Source organism: Bos mutus, chromosome 1 (assembly GCF_027580195.1).
Source record: "Bos mutus isolate GX-2022 chromosome 1, NWIPB_WYAK_1.1, whole genome shotgun sequence".
Classification (NCBI taxonomy): Eukaryota; Metazoa; Chordata; class Mammalia; order Artiodactyla; family Bovidae; genus Bos; species Bos mutus.
Window position 1 is genome coordinate 64,894,233 of NC_091617.1, and position 24,012 is coordinate 64,918,244.

Consider the following 24,012-nt stretch of genomic DNA (forward strand, 5'->3'; position numbering starts at 1 on the left):
TGTTGCAAACTTAAAAAAACTTTAAAGGTGAAGGGGGAAATGCCTCAGTTTGAAAAAAGTTTGAGTAGTAAATAATATAAGAACTGTATACTGTTGTATAAATTTTCACCCAAACAAAGGCAGACTCCTAAGTTTGGTTTTTTTGTGTGATTTTTTTTTCCTAGTTTTTCTCTCATAGCCTGTGGCTTAAAAAATAAATACAAACAGGTTCTATAGCTTCTCAGGACTAGAAGGGCTATGAAGATCATATATTTTACTTTACTATTCAAGACTTGAGTCCTCTTGAATCCAGAATTCCTGCCAAGTGCTTGTTGAGTTTAGGAATAACTCTTAAACTAGCCAAAGGGAGAAAGGGAGGGTTGAATTTTAAGAACTTGAAAATCCTAGGCTATCCTCAGATTCTGTTATTTTGAAATATACTTGGCCACATAGTATGTGGTCTTTAAGCACTGTTAAATCACATTGAATTGAAAGTAATCTTTTTAATATAAGGAGTGTTGCTCTCATAGGGAGGTGAGTATGTATCATATGTTAGAGAAGCAAAACTATTTCTTTAGCATATCTCTCTGTAGGCATGAAATCAGATCTGGAATGGAAGGTTGTGGAAGGCTAAGATAAATGTGAAACGGAGGTGACAGACTCACTCTTTTCAAATAATCTACTACTATCATGATTATTGAGATATATTTAACTTTATGCTCTGCAGCTTCTAATTTTTTCCTTGCTCTCTATAATGGTCTTAAATATTGTTTGAGAAACACAACATATATTTTTTTTAATATGCTCTTTATTATTTCTTACTTTGGCTTATATTTTGGTCTTCTCAAATCATTTAAAATAACATTTGTACAGGAGATAAAGGAAACACAAGTGTGGTGATTTTATAAACATTTTATAAAATGTTAAACATGAAAACTTTTCCATTCTTTTCTACTTGTAGAATTTCAAGAACCTTATGCTGTTGCAGTACTCCTGGAGAAAGATCTCATTGTAGTTGATCTTACTCAAAGCAAGTAAGTTGTCCATGAACAGATTAACACTAACTAAACTCTATTTATTGAAATTGAAATATAGGAGGACATTATAGGTAATTTGGCATTAGAATTCTTTAGGTGGTAAATATTCTTTATGTGGAATATTGTTTTTTTAGAATTACATAAATATAATTTGGTTCAATAATGAAAACTAAACCAGGAGAGTTTAGGGGACACTGAAAATTTTGCAAGATATTTTAAAGGCAGTCTCTAATGTTTAGAAAGAGGCATTTGGGGACTCAGGACACATAAAATGGATCTCATTTCTGCCATTTCCCTAAGCAAAAACAATTGTTATAAAATCTTGCAGGAAGTACTGTCTGGCCATCTGCTGACCCTTTCAAAGGAAAATTCATGTGATAAAAGTATTATTGGACTACTGTGGCAGACAATATAGATGATCAGGATCTGGAAGGAAGAGAAGATAGATACCTTTTTATACTTTCTTTCTTTCATTATGTTGTGGGCAATGGAAACAAATATAAAGTATCGCTGTTAGAGTGGCACTCCCCACTACTTTACATGGACAGTAAAAGTAGACCTGACTTTGATAAACCCTGTCTTCCTGGTACATATTGTCATTATCAATGATGATAGGCATGAAGCTCATTTTCTCTCATCCTATGTTCTAGATACTGTGATCATTTTTTAGTTCCTTACATTTACAGAGCTTTTGTACATTCTCCCTCTTCTGCATGGAATAATTTTCTATTCCTTTTTCTCCTTATTAACATCTGTAAGAATCTCAACTCAGATATCATTTCCTCATGTAAAGAAAATCTTTTGTTATCTATATAATTTGGTCAAATATCCTATTAAAGGGCTGTCTTAGACCCATGTTCCTGTCCTTCATAGCTTTGACACAATGAAAATTTTCACTTGTTATTATTTTAAAGATTGTTTCCCTACTAGACTATAGGCCTCGTGAAAAACAAGCTTTGTCTCCACATGAAGTAGGTCCTTAATAAATTGTTGTTGAATGATGTACAATCTGAGTTTTACTTTCAATGTAGTTTGTAAGTGTAAGAGCCAAAGTTCTTTTTTGTGATCATTTGCATCATATAATATTTCAATATTTTGAAAGGGAATAGAATCGGTCCATAATATCACCATAATTGCATTCTGCCTAGCTACTTTGTCAACATAAAACTGAGTAAATTTTGTGTCCAAGTATGGCTTTATGCCTCTTTCTCTTAAGTTCTAATATAGGTTTTATTAAAATACACTTTTCTAACCTCACTTGTCTATACTTTAATACTCACATTCTTTAGTATATATTTACTGTTTTTAAGACTTTTTATTGTGGTAAAATATAACATAAAATTACTATTTTTATACATTGATTCTTATGCTTTCAGCATACTTACTTTATGTAAGTATGTGAACTGACATTTTGTTTGCATGTTCTTATCTAATATTTTGCCTTCTTCAGCACTCAGTTTTAAAATCTATGCGACTTTCCCATTTTGTTGTCTAATACAAGAAGTTTAACGTGTCAAAAATTGAACATGTTCTCTTTCCCTCCAAATAGTTATCCTTTAGCCATGTTTAATGTTAAGTTGTAGCTTTGTCCTCCTTTCCAAATAAATTTATTCCTTCCTTCTTTTCCATTTAATCCTCTACATGAAAGCAAGCACTAGAACTTAACATTTTTTTCCTCTTCTTGGTTTCTTGGATTTACATTTCTACAACAATTTACACTTCACATGTAAATTTTATCACATATTTCAGCTATTCTTTCTTAAATAGCTAAAGAAAGCTATGGCCCTATGACAAAATTATTTTCCCCAAGCATTTTCATGATATTGTTCACTTTCTCAGGAGTCTATCATTGTAACCTCTTGCTGTTATCAAATCCCAGGTTGTAGATCTGATCTTTAAGATGATCTACTTATTTTACTTCTAATTCTTCAACATCAAAAATATTGATAATTTCTACTCTAAAACAGGGAATCTCAGATCAGTTTAACTTACTTGCCATTTATTAAACTTAACCTCTTTTGTACATGATTTTCCATATACTACTACTACTAACTGGGAAACCATTAAAATTGAAGGGAAGAGAGAACCCCTGTCAACATACACATAGACACACATACCATACTCCTCTGAAGTTTGAACCAAGTTTCTGATTAAGTTTCTTTAATATAGGGAAAATTATTTTTAATAGTCCTCCCCCCATCCCAAAGCACATTGTATCAGAAGTAACAGTCACACAGGCTGAGAACAGATGCAGCATATATAAACTCAATTCCATCTACCACAGTGCCTGGTATATTCAGTACAAAAGAAATACAGAATATATTGTGGCTCTAAGAGTTCTTAATTTGGTTCCATACTGATATCCCTTTTTAAAATGGTAATTGGCTTGAGGATATAAAACTTACTACACCCATATGTCTGCATGCCCACTTTGCTTTCTGATTTACATAGGAAATGACCTTAAACATGTATAATCACACATGTACCTACATAGTACACACATCTTTCAATTACTCCCTATAAAAGTACAAAATGAAAATACCTACCTATGTATTATGTGCCTTGGAAAGCATGTAAAATTTACTGATATTTTAATACTGTTATAAACATATAGATAAAACTATACATAAATAAAGTACCTAGTTGATACATTTTAATAAACTAAGTCAACTTTCTGCATCTTTTCAATTTAATATAATTTAGCTTATGTATATTAGAAAGTAATATTGCTGTGGAATTTTGGAATTACAAGAAAGAAAATGAGTTTATTCAAGTAAAATTCTACCAGTATTAATAGTACATTTTATAGATATATTTTTTAAAAGAGAATTCTTGTTCAGGTGATAATTGTTTATAATGCTTAAAAAATTATGTGAAATGTATAATCAATATTTAGAAGGTTTTAGGATTTGTTTATAAAAGTTATTTCATTTTTATATCAAATTTTATATTACAAAATGATACTAATATATTATCTTTGTCTATTAGCTTTCCAATCTTTGAAAATCCATATCCCATGGACATTCATGAATCACCAGTTACGTGCACAGCATACTTTGCTGACTGCCCACCAGATTTGATTCTAGTGCTCTACTCTATCGGAGTCAAGCATAAAAAACAAGGATACAGTAATAAGGTAAAAGCAACAATTAGAAAAATATTTTCCTGTATTCATATCCATATCATATGATCATACTTTTTATTTTTTTTCCTATGGAACGTCAGAAAATGACTTGAACAATTTTTTTCAAGTCATAAGCTTGTACACTAAAAAAGACAATTTCTGAAAGCCAAATTATCTAAATGCTACATAGCTTTAAGTCTACAATAATATAAATTTTTTATATATTAAGTATACAATTATATACTAAGATATAATTACCTATCATGTATATTTAGTATGTGTGTACCGAGTCACTTCAGTCTTGTCCAACTCTTTGTAACCCTATGGACTGTAGCCTGCCAGGCTCCTCTGTCTATGGGGATTCCCCAGGCAAGAATACTGGAGTGGGTTGCCATTCCCTTCTCCAGGGGATCTTCCTGACCCAGGGATCAAACCCGTGTCTCATGCAGCTCCTGCCTTGCAGGCGAATTCTTTACCACTGAGCTACCAGGGAAGCCTATACTAAGTGAATGTTTAAACTAACATATGTTTGAGTAATAGGATGTTACTTTAGATTATTTTAGGTGAAAGACTATAGTTTTAAGAAATTCAAGTCAAATCTCTCTAGTTATTATTAATCAGTGGTTACCAAGACATAATTATCAAAAGTCATTTGTTAAATAACTTCCTAGAATTCCATTTTGTTATATTTAACTACAGGTTTGCAATGCCTACAATTTTAATAGACTCCCCATTATAATTTTGTTATTTGCAGAGGACTGTTCAGATGGACAACTCCAGGGGACACAGTTTACATAGTGCTTTGTATTAAATGGCACCACAACAGTTTGGGAGTACATAGACTATATGGAAAATGTAGCAACACTGTATTTGTATGGTTAAAAATGCTTCTTTGCATTTTTAGATGAATGGTAATATTTATTAAAATCTATGTTTTTAAAGGATATTAAGTTATGCACTTGGAATTATTCAATGAAAGAATTAAAAGATAGCTACAAATTTCATTCTTCATTACTTAACAGCTATTTTAAGTGAAACTTTTACTCTTCTTTTAAAATATTTTTATTTTGAATTTCCAAGTCATTTAAATTAAAATTAAAGCTTATGATTTCTTCCTGTGTAATCTATTTAGGAGTGGCCAATCAGTGGAGGAGCTTGGAACCTTGGCACACAAACATATCCAGAAATCATTATTACTGGGTAAGTGGTTGTGATTTATGAGTTTATCAATTTATCATCAAAAATATTTCATTGAATATTCACACTTTTCCATAATTGTGCTCTAGTAATGCTGACAGTTTAAATAAAAATATAAGACACAGCTTCTGTCCAAAGATTATAACCTTTATAGGAGAGTCAAACCATTGAAAAACATAGATATACAACAATAAATAAGTATAGATTATAAGACTAGAGGAAGGTCAAAGATAGAAAAATCATGAAAAATTAGTGAAGAATTTCTGTAGAATTCATAGACTTATTAGCCTTGGAAAGGTCCTTATCAGTATCTCTTGACTCCTTCCAAATCTAGGAATCACTGCTCTGTATCCCCATTAGGTGGTTATTCAAAACTTATAGCACCAGAAATCTTATTACTTCCGATAGCAGTCTACTTCATGCTCTAATATTAGGAATAAAAATAGAAACATAGCAACACACAAGATAAGATTTAAAAGATAATAAGGGACTCTGTGGATAGAGAATAGATTTAAGTTTCCCTATTCTTCCCACTAAGTACAACTAAACCCCCTGGATATTATGTGTTTAAAAACATAATATGATTGAAAAAGATGAAGAGAAGTCACACTGGCTAGGGCCCCAAAGACCCAAGGAATGACATGGAGGTGAGTTTCCTGGCTTTTGTTTTTGTCTCATATATCCAAGAATTGGAACTGAAAAAGCTTGCAACCTGGAACTTCCAGTGGGCACAAACCTGAAAGGCCCAACAAAAGCTAGCTCTCTCTAGCTAAAAGATGAGGAAAGGGGCGGCCTATCAAGACAGAAGATTTTTAGAAAATAATCTTTTTACTGCAGCTAACCACCACAGGAAAAAACTGTGGCCCCACCCCAACCCATTTTATCTAAGATTGAATAGGGAGCCTGGACTTCTACCCTCATCAGGCCACAACAGTGTACCTCAATTTACCCCAGTTCAGTCTCTGAGACTGAGCATAAGTCTGAGTAGGGAGCTGGGACTTTTAACTCTGCTGAGTGGTAATGAAACTCATCACCTGTGGTGACAGAGATCATATGGGGAGACAGAATCCCCAGCACTGCCCAGCAGTAATGAGGAGCCATATACCCTCCTCTTTTTGTGTCAGTGGAAGTCCACTGGGAAAGGAGAAAAGAACAGGGCTGAAAAAGTTCATAAGAAAATAATGATGAAAACTTCTCAAATTTGGGAAGAGACATGAACCGAGAGATTGCAGTAGGTGGGTGAGTCACAAGAAGTCTACAAGATACATGATAGTCAAAATACTGAAAACTAAATTACAAGGGGAAAAAATCATTAAAACAGCAAAAGAGAAATGACACTTTTACCAACAGGGCAAAATTAATTTGAATGAAGGCAGATTTCCCACTAGAAAACATGGAGACCAGAGGAAACCTGCATCTTTCAAGTGCAGAAAGAAAAGAACTGGAAACTTAGAGTCTTATACCCAGCAAAAATATCTTCTAGAAATTAGAAATTGATAACATTCTAAGATGAAGGAAACTAAGAATTTGTCTGTATCAGACCTATCAAAAAGAATCCCAAAAGGAAGTTCTCTAAACAGAAAGCAGATGATAAATGAAGGAACCTTGGATTATGAGGAAGGAAGCCCACAGTAAGTAAAAATCTGGGCAAATACAATAGGCTTTCTTGCTTTTGAGTTTTTAAAATTATATTTGATGATTGAAGAAAATATTATGGTTACATTGTTTGATGTGGTTCTGCATATGTACAGAGGATATATTTAAGGCAATTATAAATGGGCAAGGGTAAATTGGTATAAAGAAAGATAAAAGTTTTTATGTGCTAAGTTGCTTCCGTCATGTCCACCTGTGTGTGACCCTATGGACTGTAGCCTGCCAGGCTCCTCTGTCCATGGGATTCTCCAGGCATGAATACTGGAGTAGGTTGCCATGCCTTCCTCCAGGGGATCTTCCCAACCCAGGGATCGAACCTGCATCTCTTACATCTCCTGCCTTCACAGGCAGGTTCTTTACCAGTAGCACCCCTACCTACCTTAAAATGGTAGTATGATAACATCAGTAGACTATGATAAGTTAAATGAATATACAGTGCAGTACCTAATGCAACCCTGTTTTTTTTTTTTTTTAAACTGGGCTAATAGATATACTCAAAACATTATTGACTCATAAAAATTGATGTACTAAAATAATTCAAATAGCCCATAGGAAAGAAGGTGAAAAAACAGTGACAATAAAAGAGGAAAAAACAAAAGAAAAAAATATTGAACTTTTAAGGCTTAAATGTAAATGGTCTAAATACATTAGTTCAAATGCATTGATTGGCAGAGTGGATTAAAAATATAATCAAACTGTATGCCATTAACAATACACTCACTTCAAATATAATAATATCACCAGGTTAAGAGAAAAGGACAGAAAAATACTTCATAAAAGAGTCAGTGGAGAGTGACATCAGCAAGAAGTCAAAATAAGTAACCCCAGACCTTGTTCTCCCACAGACATACAGATTTAACAACAATATATGGTCTAAAACCCTTTATGAAAACTCTAGAAAGCAGTTAGAAAATCATAGTACCCCAGGGGAGCTCAAAGCCAGGAACAGCCACTCTGAAATGGGTGAGAATAATCATTGTATTTTAGCTGTGTCAGCTCCCCACAAATTGGCACAGCTCATGTTCAAGGAGGAATCTTAATGAATAAGAAGGGTTGTGGAATAGCCTGTGTATCCAGTGTTCCTGCTTTTCAAGGGACTTCAAAGAGACTATTTTTATCTCCCCTCAGTCAGAATACTGATGGAATCTGGATGCCTGGGTATCCACAGAAAACAAGAGAGAGCTCAGTGGCTTGTTGAAATGCCAAGAAACTTGCAGTACTACAGACATAATAGATGGAGCAAGAGAGTGCAAGCTCCTGAAAAAAAAACCAGCAAACCTCTATAGTTTGGAAATTATACACACAATCCCAGAGAAGATGCATCCCTACTGAAGTTTTGAGAGACCCCAAAGAGCTTGGTGAAGGTCTTCCCTGTATAAAGCCAGTTGATAACAAGTGGCTGTATTTTCAAATGCTAAATTCACAACATAAAATAACAAGGCACATAAAAAAATAGGCAAACACAGCCCAATCAAAGGAACAAAAAACATGTCTAGAAACTGACCCTAAAGAATTTGATATCTGTGATTACATGACAATTCAAAATAACTGTCTCAAAGAAACTCAATGCATGACCAGAGAACACAGGCAGACATCTAAACAAAATAATGAAAATGATGCATGAGTGAAATTAAAATATTAACAGAGAGATAGAAACTATTAAAAGAACCAGAAATAAAGTTTTAAGTGAAAGAATATAATGACTGAATTGAAGATTTTACTGAAGGGGATCAATAGCAGATTTAATCAGAAGAAAGAACCAGCAAACTTGAAGACAGACAATAAGAAATACTGAGTGAGAGGGATAAAGTTAAAAGAATGGGACAGAGGAATTATTTGAAAAACCGTTGGCTAAAAACTTCTCAAATCTGAGGAAGTAAATGGACTTCCATATTCATTGGATATGTATCAGAATACTCTAGTGAGGATGAACTCAAGGTGGACAACACTGAGACATTATAAACAAATTGACAAAGACAGTCTTAAAAGCAGCAATAGAAAAGCTACTCATTATGTGTATGAAAACTTACATGAGATTATCATTGGATTTCTCAGCAGAAATATATAGGCTAGAAGGGAGTAGGATGATATATTTAAACTGCATTAAGAATAAAAGAAAAAAACAGCCATGAACACTGTATCTGGGAAATTGTACTTCAAAAATGAACCTAGATGTCCATCAGCAGATGAATGGATAAGAAAGCTGTGGTACATATACACAATGGAGTATTACTCAGCCATTAAAAAGAATACATTTGAATCAGTTCTAATGAGGTGGATGAAACTGGAGCCTATTATACAGAGTGAAGTAAGCCAGAAGGAAAAACATAAATACAGTATACTAACGCACATATATGGAATTTAGAAAGATGGTAACAATAACCCGATTATGCGAGACAGCAAAAGAGACACTGATGTATAGAACAGTCTTATGGACTCTGTGGGAGAGGGAGAGGGTGGGAAGATTTGGGAGAATGGCAATGAAACATGTAAAATATCATGTAGGAAACGAGTTGCCAGTCCAGGTTCGATGCATGATGCTGGATGCTTGGGGCTGGTGCACTGGGACGGCCCAGAGGGATGGTATGGGGAGGGAGGAGGGTGGAGGGTTCGGGATGGGGAACACATGTATGCCTGTGGCGGATTCATTTTGATATTTGGCAAAACTAATACAATTATGTAAAGTTTAAAAATAAAATAAAATTGGAAGAATAAAAAAAAAAAAAAAAATGAAGGAGAAATAAAGGCCTTCCAAGATAAACAGAGGGCTTCCTGATAGCTTAGTTGGTAAAGAATCTACCTGCAATGCAGGAGACCCTGGTTCAATTCCTGGGTCAGGAAGCTACCTTGGAGAAGGGAAAGGCTACCCACTCCAGTATTCTGGCCTGGAGAATTCCATGGACTGTATAGTCTATGGGGTCACAAAGAGTCAGACACGACTGAGCAACTTTCACTTTCACTAAGATAAACAAGAACTGAAACCATTTATTAGCAGTACACTTGCCTCACAAGGATTGCTAAAGGAGTCCTTTGAGTTGAATGAACGTTAGACAACAAAATGAAAGCATATGAAAATATAAAGCTCTCTGGTAAAAGTAAATACATAGACAAAAACAGAATCCTGTAACACTGTACTGGTGGTGAATCACTTTAAATTCAGGTGCTTTTTCTTTGTTTATTGAGATGATAATGGTTTTCCTTTTCAATCTGACAGTATAAAGAAATATATATGGTGATTGATTTTTAAGAATGTTTAACTGGCATCGCATTTCTGGGATAAACCACACTTAGTTTTATGATATATTATCCTTATGCTTTTTAAATTAGATTTGCTAATATTTTGTTGACAGGTTTTTTTTTTTTTCTTACATCTATGCTCAAGGGTATTGGTCTGTCATTTTAATTTCTTGCCATACTTCTCCCTGGCTTTGGTGTCAGGATACACCTGACCTCATGAAATTCATTGGGAAGTATTCTGTACTCTGTGGCTCAGTGGTAAAGAAACCACATGCAATGCAGGAGACCTGAATGTGATCCGTGGGTCTAGACGATTCCCTGGAGAAGGGATAGGCTATCCACACCAGTATTCTTACTTGGAGAATCCCATGGACAGAGGCAGGCTACAGTCCATGGGGTCACTAATAGTAATTCAAGTTTTTATACAGTTTGAACAATTATGATTTTTTAATTGACCATACTTAATGCTAATTTATTTCTTATCTAGGCATGCAGATGGATCAATCAAGTTTTGGGATGCATCTGCAAGTAAGTTTTTCCTTCTATTATAGAAAAAAACTTGGTTAGTATTTACTCATAGCCATTTACCACTTTTTAGTTTGGACAGTTAACTTTTTAGATACATATTTAGCATACACATATGGTGTTACCAAAATGCATTTCCTGTAATACTAAATCAGTTTAAAGTATTATTTCCACTTTACTTTTTTTCTATGATATAGGAAAGAACTGAAATCACTCTTTATTAGCAACCTATTATATTTATAAGAGGTAAGGTACACTGAAAAAATGTACCTAATTATTCATATGTCCAAGTAACTCTGCCCAAGGAATTTCCTTCACTTCTTCACGCTGTGGTCTTGGAAAAGTGCTTTCATCCTACTAGTCTTTTTTTTTCCTTTGCTGCTTGTCTACCAAGTGCCTGAGAATCAAAGGAAATAATTTGATAAATGTAAATTTTCTTTTGAAATCTTGAGAATTACATAATTTAAGGATAGAAAGTAATCTGCTCAACATTGAAGGACGTGCAAAAATATTTAAGACTTGACTATACCCATAACATACCCTTCAGAACATTTATAGGGCAAACAATATGGTAAGAACTCTAAATGTAGTACAACCCAAGTTCTGTTTGATATTGGAAATGGGAGATTTATTTGAACCAGGTAGATTCAGGAAGGTATTTTGATGGGGTAACATTTAGTGTGAATTTTGGAAGATAAGATTTTGATAGGACTAGGAGGAGAGAATAAGTGAGTAATGTCTCTTAACTTTGTGAGATGAGTAATCATCAAGATGGAGGTAACTCTTCGGAAATAAGAATACAGGAGAGTTTTGGAGGTTTGGGTTTTGTTGGAACACCAGGAAATTCAAGTAAAAATGTCCATCAGTTAGGAAGAACAGTCAAAAATGGTATGTAATGAAGAAGCAGCATTAAAGTGATACCTTAAGCTATAGAAGTAAACTGAGAAAGACTGTGATAAACAGAAAAGCAGAGGGAAGAAAGTTGAATATTAATGACAGTCTTAGTCTGCAAGCTAGAGTCCTTTAGCAGTGGAACAAAACAATCAGCAAAGGAAAATTATTGAAAGATTTAAAACCATGAATTCTGAGGCCTCTTTCTGACCTCACAATAAAGAACAGTTTCAAGGAGAAATTCCAAAGGATGACAGATTTTTTATTTTGATGAACCTTTTCATGTAAATCTGAGTTTGTTCCATGAACACAATTAATTGCACAGTGATATCTTTGCTCATTTCATACCACCTCAAAGTTACTCCTTATCTTTTAAAATGTGAGAAGACAATTTAACACTCTAATGACTTAAGTGCATGCCACCCTGAACGCATACATGATAATATTTTAGGAAGTTAATTTCTAAATAAAGTATTTTTATTACACTCAGAACATATGTTGCAAAAGTTTGCAACATGTTTAATATTTTTACTGTAATCCATTATAACAGCATATCTTCAAACCAGTGGATGTTATTGGAGAAATATCAGTTAGTTTGCCAATTTTGTGGGATAGGGTCCAGTACAGGAAATGAAGTTATATTTAATTTGAATAGATATGTGTACTGTTGACCCTTGAACAACATGGGAGTCAGTCAGATTGGTTATACCAACCCTCTACACAGTCAACCCTCTACCCATAACTTACAGCTGGGGCATAATTTATAGTTGGCTCTCACATACAGTGTTCCTCTGTATCTGTGATTCAGTCATCCTCAGATTGTGTAGTACTGTACTATTTACTACTGAAAATAATATGAGAATAACTGGACCCATGCATTTCAAACCTGTATTGTTCAAAGATCAGCTGTATTCATCTTCAGTTGCTGAGTAAGCAAGGAGAGATAAGAAAGCCTTCCTCAGTGATCAATGCAAAGAAATAGAGGAAAATGATAGAATGGGAAAGACTAGAGATCTCTTCAAGAAAATTAGAGATACCAAGGGAACATTCCATGCAAAGATGGGCACAATTAATGACAAAAATGATATGGACCTAACAAAAGCAGAAGATATTAAGAAGAGGTGGCAAGAATACACAGAAGAACTATACAAAAAAGATCTTCATGACCCAGACAACCATGATGATGTGATCTAGTTCACTCACCTAGAACCAGACATTCTGGAGTGAGAAGTCAAGTCGGCTTTATGAAGCATCACTACGAATAAAGCAGATGGAGATAATGGAATTCCAATTGAGCTATTTCAGACCCTAAAGATGATGCTGTGAAAATGCTGCACTCAATATGCCAGCAAATTTAGAAAACTCAGCAGTGGCCGCAGGACTGGAAAAGGTCAGTTTTCATTCCAATCCTAAAGAAAGGCAATGCCAAAGAATGTTCAAACTATGGCACAATTGCACTCATTTTACACACTAGCAAAGTAATACTCAAAATTCTCCAAGTCAGGCTTCAACACTAAGTGAACCGTGAACTCCCAGATGTTCAAGCTGGATTTAAAAAAGGCAGAGGAACCAGAGATCAAATTGCCAACATCTGTTGGAGCATAGAAAAAGCACGAGAACTGCAGAGAAACATCTACTTCTGTCTTATTGACTACGCTGAAGCCTTTGACTGTGTGGATCACAACAAACTGTGGGAAACTCTTCAAGAGATGGGGATACCAGATCACCTTACCTGCCTCCTGAGAAATCTGTATGCAGGTCAAGAAGCATCAGTTAGAACTGGACATGCAACAACAGACTGGTTCCAAATTGGGAAAGCAGTACAAAGGCTGTATATTGTCACCATGCTTATTTAACTTATATACAGAGTGCATCACACAAAATGCCGGGTTGGATGAAGCATAAGCTGGAATAAAGATTGTGAGCGAAATATCAATAACCTCAGATATACAGATGATACCACCCTTATGAGAGAAAATGAAGAGAAACTAAGTGAAAGAGGAAAGTGATGATGAAAGTGAAAGAGAAAAGTGAAAAAACTAGCTTAAAACTCAACATTCAAAAAACCGGTCCCATCGCTTCATGGCAAATAGATGGGGAAACAATGGAAACAGTGACAGACTTTATTTTCTTGGGCTCCAAGTCACTGCAGATGGTGACTACAGCCATGAAATTAAAAGACACTTGCTCCTTGGAAGAAAAGCTATGACAAAACTAGATAGTATATTAAACAGCAGAGACATTGCTGACAAAGGTCCGTCCAGTCAAAGCTATGGTTTTTCTAGTAGTTATATGTGGATGTGAGAGTGGAACTATAAAAAGTATGAATGCCAAAGAATTGATGCTTTTGAACTGTGGTGTTGGAGAAGACTCTTGAGAGTCCCTTGGACAGCAAGGAGATCAATCAATCCTAAAGGAAATCAATCCTTAATATTCACTGGAAGGACTGATACTGAAGCTCCAATACTTTGGCCACCTGATTCTAAGAGCTGACTCATTAGAAAAGACCCTGTTGCTGGGAAAGATTGAAGGCAGGAGAAGAAGGAGACGACAGAGAGACGAGATGGTTGGATGGCATGCCGACTCAATGGACATGAGTTTGAGCCAGCTCCAGGAGATGGTAAGGGACAGGGAGGCCTGCCGTGGGGTCGCAAAGAGTTGGACATGACTGACTGACTGAATACAGCAAATTACCACAAGTTAGCAGTTTAAAACAATACCCATAAATTGCTTCACAGTTTCTGTGTCATGAATCTGGGTCAGGTTATTTGGGTTCTTTGCTCACGTCTAAGAGACTACAGTTGAGGTGTTGGCTAGTCTGCAGCTCAGAGTTCTCTTCTAAGCTCATGTAATTGTTGGCAGAATTCATTTTCTTGCAGCTTTAAAACTCATGTGATTTGCTTCTTCAAAGGAATGTGTCTCTAACTTCAGTCCCTCTTTTAAAGGGCTCACCAGATTCTGTTGGGGCTACTAAGGATAATCTCTGTTGGTTAACTCAAAGTCAAATAATTATGTCTGTAGTATTCTTTATTATTTCCATGTCATATCAAGCTAACAGAAAAATCACAAAAATGTACTATGAAGTGTTATATAGCCTTCAGCAAGATTACCCAAATTTCAGTGTATACATGTGTTCCCTTCACCCACCCTTCTACCATATGCATGCTCTCAATCTAGCACTTGCTCGCACCCTTTCTCTTTTGCCTCCATTTTCTTACACACATACACACACAAACATATACATGTACATAGCTTTTTGTAACCATTTGAGAGCAAGCTACAAATATGATGTTCTTCTTAACAGTACATGCTCCCCTAAATACTTCAGTGTGTATTTCTTACAAACGAGGGCACTGTTTTATGAAATGAAATTATAGTTATCAAAATCAGGAGTTTAATATTAATATAATACTATTATCTAACTTCCAGATCTTACTCAGTTTAGCCAATTGTTCCAATAATATCTCATTTAGTAAAAGAAAATTGCAAAACTAATTATATAAAGTTTAAAAATAAAATAAAATTTAAAAAAAATTAAAAAAATAAATAAAAGGAATCTAAAAGACTAAAAAAAAAAAAGAAAATCTCAGATTATTTGTTGGATTTTAGTAGTCTAGAGTTTTCTTTAGTCTGGCATGGTTACTAAGTATTTCATGATTGGCATTTTTAGTTCAGGCCAGTTCTTTTGTATAATCTCTTTCATTTTGAATCTGACTAATGTTTCTCATGATTGTTTCAGATTGTGCACTTTTGGCAGGAACTCCCAGATTTTTAGAAATTTTCTCAAGAATCCTTTTTAAGATCAGAGATCTTAATATTGTGGATCTATCATCCAGTTCTAAAATGGAGATATATTCCTCCAAATAAATATTCCTGAAAACAATTCACAGACCAGACTTTTTAGAAATTATAACTGACTGTTTCCTAACACAGAGCCACTCAGAAATGACCTTTCTAAAATAATCTAGATCATTCTCAATATTGCTAACTGGTAAATTACAAGTATTTCACATCTGAAGGAATGTCTAAAAATTTGTTGAGAGGAATAAACTCTTGAGTAGCATCATCCAACAATCAAAAGGGAAAACAGTGATAAAAAGAAGTATGGAAAGAGTAACAAGGAAACTTACATTACCATATGTAAAATAGATAGCCAAGGGGAGTTTGCTGTATGGCTCAGGAAACTCAACCAGGGGCTCTGTATCAACCTAGAGGGGTGGGATGGGGAGGGAGACAGGAGGGAAGTTCAAAAGGGAGGGGATATATGTATACCAATGGCTGATTCATGTTAAGGTTTGATAGAAAAGAACAAAATTCTGCAAAGCAATTATACTTCAATTAAAATTTTTTTAAGAAAGGACTTCTCAATCTTGGGAAAGAAGTAGATTCAGTAGTTTCATTATAAACTTCCTGAGCTCAAGTATTTTATCAACAAACAAGATAGAAATACTTCACGGGACTTTTCTGAGGAACACATGAGACAATGCACATAAAGTCCTACATGCTCTTTGGTATACGATATATGTTCAGTAAATGTTTATTTTTTTCCCTATAGTCTTTCTCCAGCTAAATAGTACTGATATGAGAGCATAACTGAATAATTCCTCGTTAAAATGTAGTTAATTTTGTTTACTTGGATTTTAATTTTTGTGATGTAACAGATATATTGAAAAGGCTTCAACAAATGAAAGAATTAAGTGCAAATTAGAAGATAACTATGATTCAATATCTTATAGTAACTCTGCAGATGCTATACAAGCTAAAAACTTCAAAAGTGTTTGAAAAACAGAAGGTAGGAGAAGGAAAACAAACATGTGAGATTGTAGAGGAAGACCCATATGCCATTCAGATGATCTACTGGTGTCCAGAGAGCAGAATATTCTGTGTATCAGGAGTCTCTGCATATGTCATAATTTATAAATTCAGCAGACATGAAATTACAACAGAAATAGTGGTAAGTCATTTAAAAATTAACTTTTACACTTCAAGTTATTAAAAGAAAACAATTATCATAGATTCTGACTAGTGCTTGGTATGGTTTTAAGCCATCAAGAGTACAGTATTTGGTCAGTTATCCAATTCATAGAATTTGTAATTGTTTTTGTTACTTACTATGTTAAAAAATAATTTGGTTTAAAATGACAAAATTGGCTATCAAAATTTAGTATTATTAAATAGGATAGACTATGCCTATAGGTTTTATATAGACAGTCATTGATTTATTTTATGTATAAATGTCAAATTAATGCAAGTTTTATTCTATATCTTTGTTAAATTTTTTAGGTTGTCCTTTTTGTCAATTAACTGCCATAAATGACTATCAACTGCAGTAAGATTACTTTGATCTTTTAAATAGCAACATTTTTTATAGGGTGGAAATAATTATGGGGCTGCTTTACCTCATATTAATTTTTAAACATAATGAAATAGTTTAATTATTCAAAATAATGATACTCTTAAGGGATAGGTTAAATCTAAATAAAGGCACCTGTGTATAATGGGTCTTTTCTACCCACTCTATTTTATCAGAAAATAAAGATTTTCTATTAAAGGCCTAAATATAACTGCTTTTACCTTAGGGAATAAAATTAAACATGGCTCTTAGAGTATAGTAGTTAAATCCCAGACATTGGAGTCAGATAAGCCTAGCTTTTAATTCTGGCTTTACCAGTGAATACCTGTGTGACTAAACAGTCACAAGACCCCATTAGTCAGTAGTATAGTCTGGGTAAAGACTCAGCTTCATCACTCGTATAACTTCCTATATAAATAAAATAGAAAAATAGAAAGTAGTGATAAACTAGAAATTGTAATGCCATTTTCATAGGGTTTTGTGATATTATGTAGTCATTAACAGAGTATCTAAGTGTAGTATGCACTTGATAATTGTTATTGCCACCAGAGGATTTAAGTGTTAAGATAATTATGAAAATAATTTGGATAATATTGCTGTATTCAGTACTCCATAATTTTATTTTTTGTAAGCAATTGTTTTCAATGTCAAAAATGCTTATTTTTACAGTGAAAGACAATGTTTGTGTTATAAAATTGATTTTTTTGAAGCACTGAATGTAGTCAAAATTTTTAAACATTCTTAGCTTTAAAGAAAGGGTTTTGGATTACCTTTTTATTCCAATTTAAATTATATTTTTCTCATTAAGCAATTCTGACCAAGCTAATGAAATTATATAAGAACTAAACTAATAAAATATGCAGTTTATTTTGGAAAATTATACTGAATTCATTCAAAGTCAAGATTGAATGAATTTTTTAAAGCTAAAAAGTTTTGTACAAATAACAATTTTTAAGGGTGTTGTGTGTATGTAAATACACATTCACATCCAATTTAGTTTCTTTCATTGGACTAACCAGACCAATTTCTCCTTTTATTTTATCATATGTGGAATTGTAATTTATACTTTATCTTAAGGAATATTTATTATATAGAAAATTTATCTCCACCGGTATTTTTCTTATAATTCTAAAGAATTAAACACATTTTACATTTTTTGTGAATGCCATTGAATATTTTATGTAATTTACTATTTAATTCAGTTTAGGGTATCTCTACTATTGAAATTGAACTAGTTAATCTGAACAAATAATAATTACCAAAAAATGTCAGATATTTTAATATGATCATCATTATTATTATTATGACAACCTAGACTAAATCAAAACTTGATTTTTCTTTTTTTAAGTCATTAGAGGTACGACTGCAGTATGATATTGAAGATATTATTACCCCAGAACCAGAAACAAGTCCTCCATTTCCAGATCTTTCATCCCAGCTTCCTTCAAGGAGTCTTTCTGGGAGCACTAACACTGTGGCTAGTGAAGGAGTAACAAAGGACAGTATCCCATGCCTCAAGTAAGAGTTGCTGCCAAATTTTAAAGTAACTTTACATGTTAATTGTGTAATTCTTTGAAACTTGCCAAATGAAATATCCTCTTTTATTAAGTGGTTGTCAAGTGGTCTACAGTCCACCAAGAGGTACCTTGGTCTTTTTAAGGACTATCTATGAAAAGAGCCCAGTATTTTTATTCTTCATTAATAATTAATACATTTCCTTCCCTGAAGAACCCTAAAGAAAACACAGCTTTGATAGAGAAGGCTACAGGTGGAGCAAATTTAGAGAGCAAGAACAGGAATTCAGGTTTTGAATATGTTGAACTCAAGTTGGGTTGTAGATTAATGGTCATAGTTCTTATTGTCATGCATTATAACTTACCCATATGTAACAAATATTGTGTAAGAAAAATAATTAAATAATAAAAATAATTTAAAATACTACTATCAAAAGAGAAAAGGAACTCATGAAGTCCAGTGAAGTTCTAGATCTGACTGACTGAAAAGCTACTTCAAGGAAAGGTTAAGAAATCACAAGTGGCTTGGCGTATTTTGAGAAAGCTAGAAGATATTGTTTACCTGCATAATGTCCTCAGTGCCTGGTATGGTATATTTCTGTAGGAAGATTATTGTTATGAATTCTGAAAATAAGCATGAGCATATGTATTTGAACTATATATGATGCAATTATTTTTTCTGTTTTTCTAGTGTTAAGACACGACCAGTGCGGATGCCTCCAGGATATCAAGCAGAACTTGTTATTCAGTTGGTGTGGGTGGATGGTGAACCTCCACAGCAGATTACTAGCCTTGCTGTGAGCTCGGCGTATGGAATGTAAGTAGTTAAACATTCTAATTTATATAATTTATCTAATATGTTTGATACATTAAATGTTTCTTTTAAAATACTTAAGTCCTAAAAGTGGAAAGAAACCCTTGCTTGGATTTTTATTAGGTTGAAAATTGTATAAGAAAATAGTAATTTAAACATAAATTGTGGTTAAATGTTCTTTCTTGATGTCAAACTTGCACTAGTATCTCTCTCCACTTTTAGTGTTGGGAGGCTGTTAAGATATTATCACATTCATACATTTTTATTTGTTTTGTGTTTTCTATCCTTTCACTCTTTGTGTTTCATTTTGGATACTTTCTTCTGACTTCTCTTTAAAAGTTCACCAGTTCTTCAGTGGTATCTAATCTAATGGTAGATTCACCCATGGAGTTGAATTTCAGTTCTTTTTTAGCTCTAGATCTTCCACTTGGTTCTTTTTAAAGTTTTCTGTTATCTTCTTAACTTATCACTCTTCTATTTCCTTGAACATGTTGAATATAGTTACTTTAAATATGTGTGACAGCGGGTGCTCTGTAATAATGTAGAGGGGTGGGATGGGGTTAGAGAGTGGGAGGAGGTTCAAGGGGGAGGAGACGTATGTATACTTATGGCTGATTCAAGTTGTTGTATGGCAGAAGCCAATACAACATGGTGAAGCAATTATCCTCCAATTTAAAAAAAATGTGCTTGATAACTAGCTTATCATTTGTCTTGGGTTTGGGTCACATTATACTGTCATCATATAACTTAGGTTTGTCTTTTGGTTTTGTTTTATTGAACATTCTATACCACTATATATGTGTGTGTTTGTGTGTGTAACACACACAACTATTATAGAGATAATTTGAGGTTCTAAATGATGTTTTCATCCTCCAGAAAGTATTATTTATTTCTCTGACTGACTAAGCTATAGATAGTATAGAAAGCTCAGACAGGATAATCCAATCAGACATCCTGTCTTTGACAGTTGGATTGTATTCCATTTAAGCACTAATTTAGTTCTAATTAATTCTTATTCCTAGTTTGTACCCTGCATAAACATTGTACCAAATTCCGTTCCCATCAGCAGTGTTTGAGGATACCTGATTCCCTACAACCTTTCTAACAGCAGTGTATAACCAAATGTCATTTTGTTAAGTAAAAGGAAGTTTATTATTATAATATAAGCACTTTCCTTGTATCTTAAATGAAACCAAACATCTTTTTTTCTCTAGTGACATTTCTGTGTATATTCTTTGTCCATTTTTTTTGCAGATTTATCATTTTTTTTTGTAGATTTGTGAAAAATGTTTACGTAGTAAGGAAGTTAGCTTTCTCTGTGATGAAACCTACAGATATTTTTCCTTGGTTTTGTTTATGATTTTGATTAGGATTTTTATTTCAAGCAAAAATTTAAAAATATTTAAGTAATTCTGTTTTTTTTTTTTTTTTTTTTTCTGGCTCTGGGTTTTGTGTCATACTTAAAAAAGCCTTTCTCACTTCAAGATCATGAAGTATACTGTCTTATATATTTTTTGCTTTAATATATTTAAGTCTTTATCCAGAGTTTATTTTGGTATGAGACATGAAATAGGAATTATACTTTATTTCTTACCTGATGACTAGGAGTTATGCCAATACCACTTACTGAATATTTCATCTTTCCCTTCTAATTTGGAATCATCTTTTTTCAAATTAATACATTTATATACCTATATACACACACATGCATTGGGCTTCCCAAGTGGTGCTAGTGGTAAAGAACCCTCCTGACAATGAAGAAGACAAAAGATACACAGGTTCAATTTCTGGGTTGGGAAGATCCCCTGGAGAAGAGCATGGCAACCCACTCCGGTATTCTTGCCTGAAGAATCCCATGGACAGAGGAGCCTGACAGGCTACAGTCCATAGGGTCTCAAAGAGTCAGACACAATTGAAATGACTTAGCACACGTGCATATATATAGCGCTGTTTCTATATACCCAGTCTGCCTCTAAATTAAGTCTCATGAGCTCCAAGAGAACTTGAAGCCAGCTGAAAGGGCAATGACCTGAAAACAATTTTGTGTTCTTAGAGGTTTAGGGGTGTGTGTAAAAGATGTATGTGAATATAGATATTGGGAGTTTGCTCTTGACTGAAAAATCCTTTGATAGGAAAGCTGGCAGGAACAGCCCAGGGATGAGGGGAGGAAAGGAAGGTAGTGTGGGACAGCTATAATGCTAATTGTTTGATATGGCCAGACTATATGCTCATCCTCTAACCCACATGGTTACTATGGAAGATGGCTGAGCTCAAACCATTTTCAGGGTTCCCTATTTGAGAGATTGACCTGCAAAGCAAGGGGATGCCAAAATTAAGAGCTATGAAGGTATATTGCTAGGTTCAGGCAAATTGCTGAAAGCTGTTAGAATAAATAAGTCAGAGAGCATGTTTCCCTTGTTCAGTAACTGGGGATGGGGGTGACAGTCACTCCAAAGCCTCTAAAGAGCCTATACTTGTAGGCTTTGAGAAAGCTTGGACATCTGCCTCGTGAACACTCTCAACTGCCAAAACACTTCAGGCATCCATGTAAATTCCACCAAAGTTTTAAGAAATAAGTAACAACAGTATTTATTTTCTTTCTGAGAACTTGTGAAAGAAAAAGTGGCATACATCTCATCTTATGCGGCCAACATAATGACGTCAAAACTTGAAAAGGGACTGGATCAAGATGGCAGAGTAGAAGGGTTAGAGCTCACCTCACCCCCGCAAACAACTCAAAAATTTACCTACATGTGGAACAAGTCTCATGGAACTGGAGACTGACCAAAGTAGTCCTATACAACAAAGGTGCAAGAAAGATTTCCATATAACTATGTAGGGTGGAAAAAAGTCAAAGGGTTGGGACCTCCACCTTGGGATCTGAAAGGATGAAAAGGTCTGCATGCATAGACACATCCCTTGCGGAGTGAGCAGGTCAAGCCACAGACTGGAAATCCCAGCCCTACATAAAGGAAACAAGCCATCTTGGCTGCAAGGAGACTGGCTGCCAAAACTAAATCAAGAAGATACATAATTTGAACAGACTGAGCACCAGAAGTGAAGTAGAATCTGTAGTTATAATAATAAAAACAACTCCCTGCAGAAGAAGTTCAGGACGGGATGGCTTTAATAGGGAATTCTAGCAAAATTACAAAGAAGAACTTGTTTCTGTCCTTCTGAAACTGTTCTAAAAAAAAGTGAAGAGGAAGGAATGCTCCCAAATTCATTCTATGAAGCCACCATCACCCCAATACCAAAACCAGCCAAAAACACTACGAAACAAAAAGTCATAGGCCAATCTTTTTGATGACTATAGGTGCAAAAATCCTCGACAAACTGTCAGCATACCAAATCCAGCAATACATAAAAAGGATCAAGCACCATGATCACGCTGAATTCATTCCAGAGTCATAGGATGGTTCAATATACACAACTCAATCTGTACTATATACCACATTAACAAAAGGAAAGACAAAACCCACATGATCATCTCTATACAGAAAAAGCATTTGACAAAATTCAATATTCATCTATGATAAAAACTCTCAAAGTGGTATAGAGGGAATATATGTCAATGACATAAAGCCCATTTATGACAAACCCATAGCCAGCATAATACTTAATGGTGAAAAGCTAAAAGCCTTCCCATTAAATTCAGGGAGAAGACAAGGTTACCCACTCTCACCATTTCTATTCAATGTAGGATTGGAAGTCCTAGCCACGGCAATCAGATGAGAAAGAAAAGGTATCCAGATTGAAAGGGGAGAGTTAAAACTGCCACTATTTGCACTGATACGATACTCTATGTAAAATATACAGCCCCAAACTATTAGAACAAATGTATTCAGCAGGGTCATAGGATACAAGATTAATATACAGAAATTTGTTGCATTTGTATACACTAATAATGATATATCAGAGAAAGTAAAAGAAAAAATTCCCATTTAAAATTGCATTAAAAAATAAAATACCTAAGGACTAAACATAACCGAAGAGGTGAAATACCTAGATGCTGAAAGTATAAAACATTGAGAGAGAAAATTGAAGATGATTCAGAAAAACAGAAAGATACTCTATGCTCTTGGATTGGAAGAATTATTTTTAAAACGGTCATACTGCCCAGAACAGTCTACAGATTTAATGCAATCCCTACTAAAATATCAATGATATTCTTCAAAGAACTAAGATAAATAATCCTAAGATTTATATGGAACCAGAAGAGATCCATAATTGCCAAAGCACTCCTGAGGGGGGGAAAAAAATCAAAGCATAATGCTTCTGGTTTCTATACTATACTATAAAGCTACCGTGATCAACTCAGTGTGGTATTAACTCAAAAACAGACATATAGAACAATGGAACACAATAGAGAGCTCAGAAATAAACCCTTGCATTTGTGGTCAATTAATCTATGACAGGGCTTCCATGGTGGCTCAGATGGTAAAGCATCTGCCTACAATGCAGGAGACCCAGGTTCAATCCCTGGGTCGGGAAGATACCCTGGAGAAGGAGGTGGCAACCCACTCCAGTACTCTTGCCTAAAAAATTCCATGGACAGAGGAGCCCAGTGGGCTAAGTCCATGGGGTCACAAAGAGTTGGACACAACTGAGTGACTTCACAATCTATGACAAAGGAGGCAAGAATATACAAGAGAAAAGACAGTTTCTTCAGCAAGTGGTGTTGGGAA

At 34.4% G+C, this 24,012-nt stretch overlaps 1 protein-coding gene across 3 annotated transcripts in view; it reads left to right on the forward strand.

The window, feature by feature from the left end:
- The window catches only part of STXBP5L (syntaxin binding protein 5L), a 338,367-nt gene that overhangs the window by 196,552 nt on the left and 117,803 nt on the right, over positions 1 to 24,012 (forward strand). For all 3 annotated transcript variants that reach the window (XM_070369985.1, XM_070369991.1, XM_070369994.1), the window contains exons 12-18: positions 941 to 1,013; positions 4,005 to 4,152; positions 5,273 to 5,340; positions 10,715 to 10,755; positions 16,380 to 16,597; positions 18,345 to 18,514; positions 19,202 to 19,327. In XM_070369985.1, the coding sequence (XP_070226086.1) occupies positions 941 to 1,013; positions 4,005 to 4,152; positions 5,273 to 5,340; positions 10,715 to 10,755; positions 16,380 to 16,597; positions 18,345 to 18,514; positions 19,202 to 19,327 (844 nt within the window). The remainder of the gene's footprint in view (positions 1 to 940; positions 1,014 to 4,004; positions 4,153 to 5,272; positions 5,341 to 10,714; positions 10,756 to 16,379; positions 16,598 to 18,344; positions 18,515 to 19,201; positions 19,328 to 24,012) is intronic.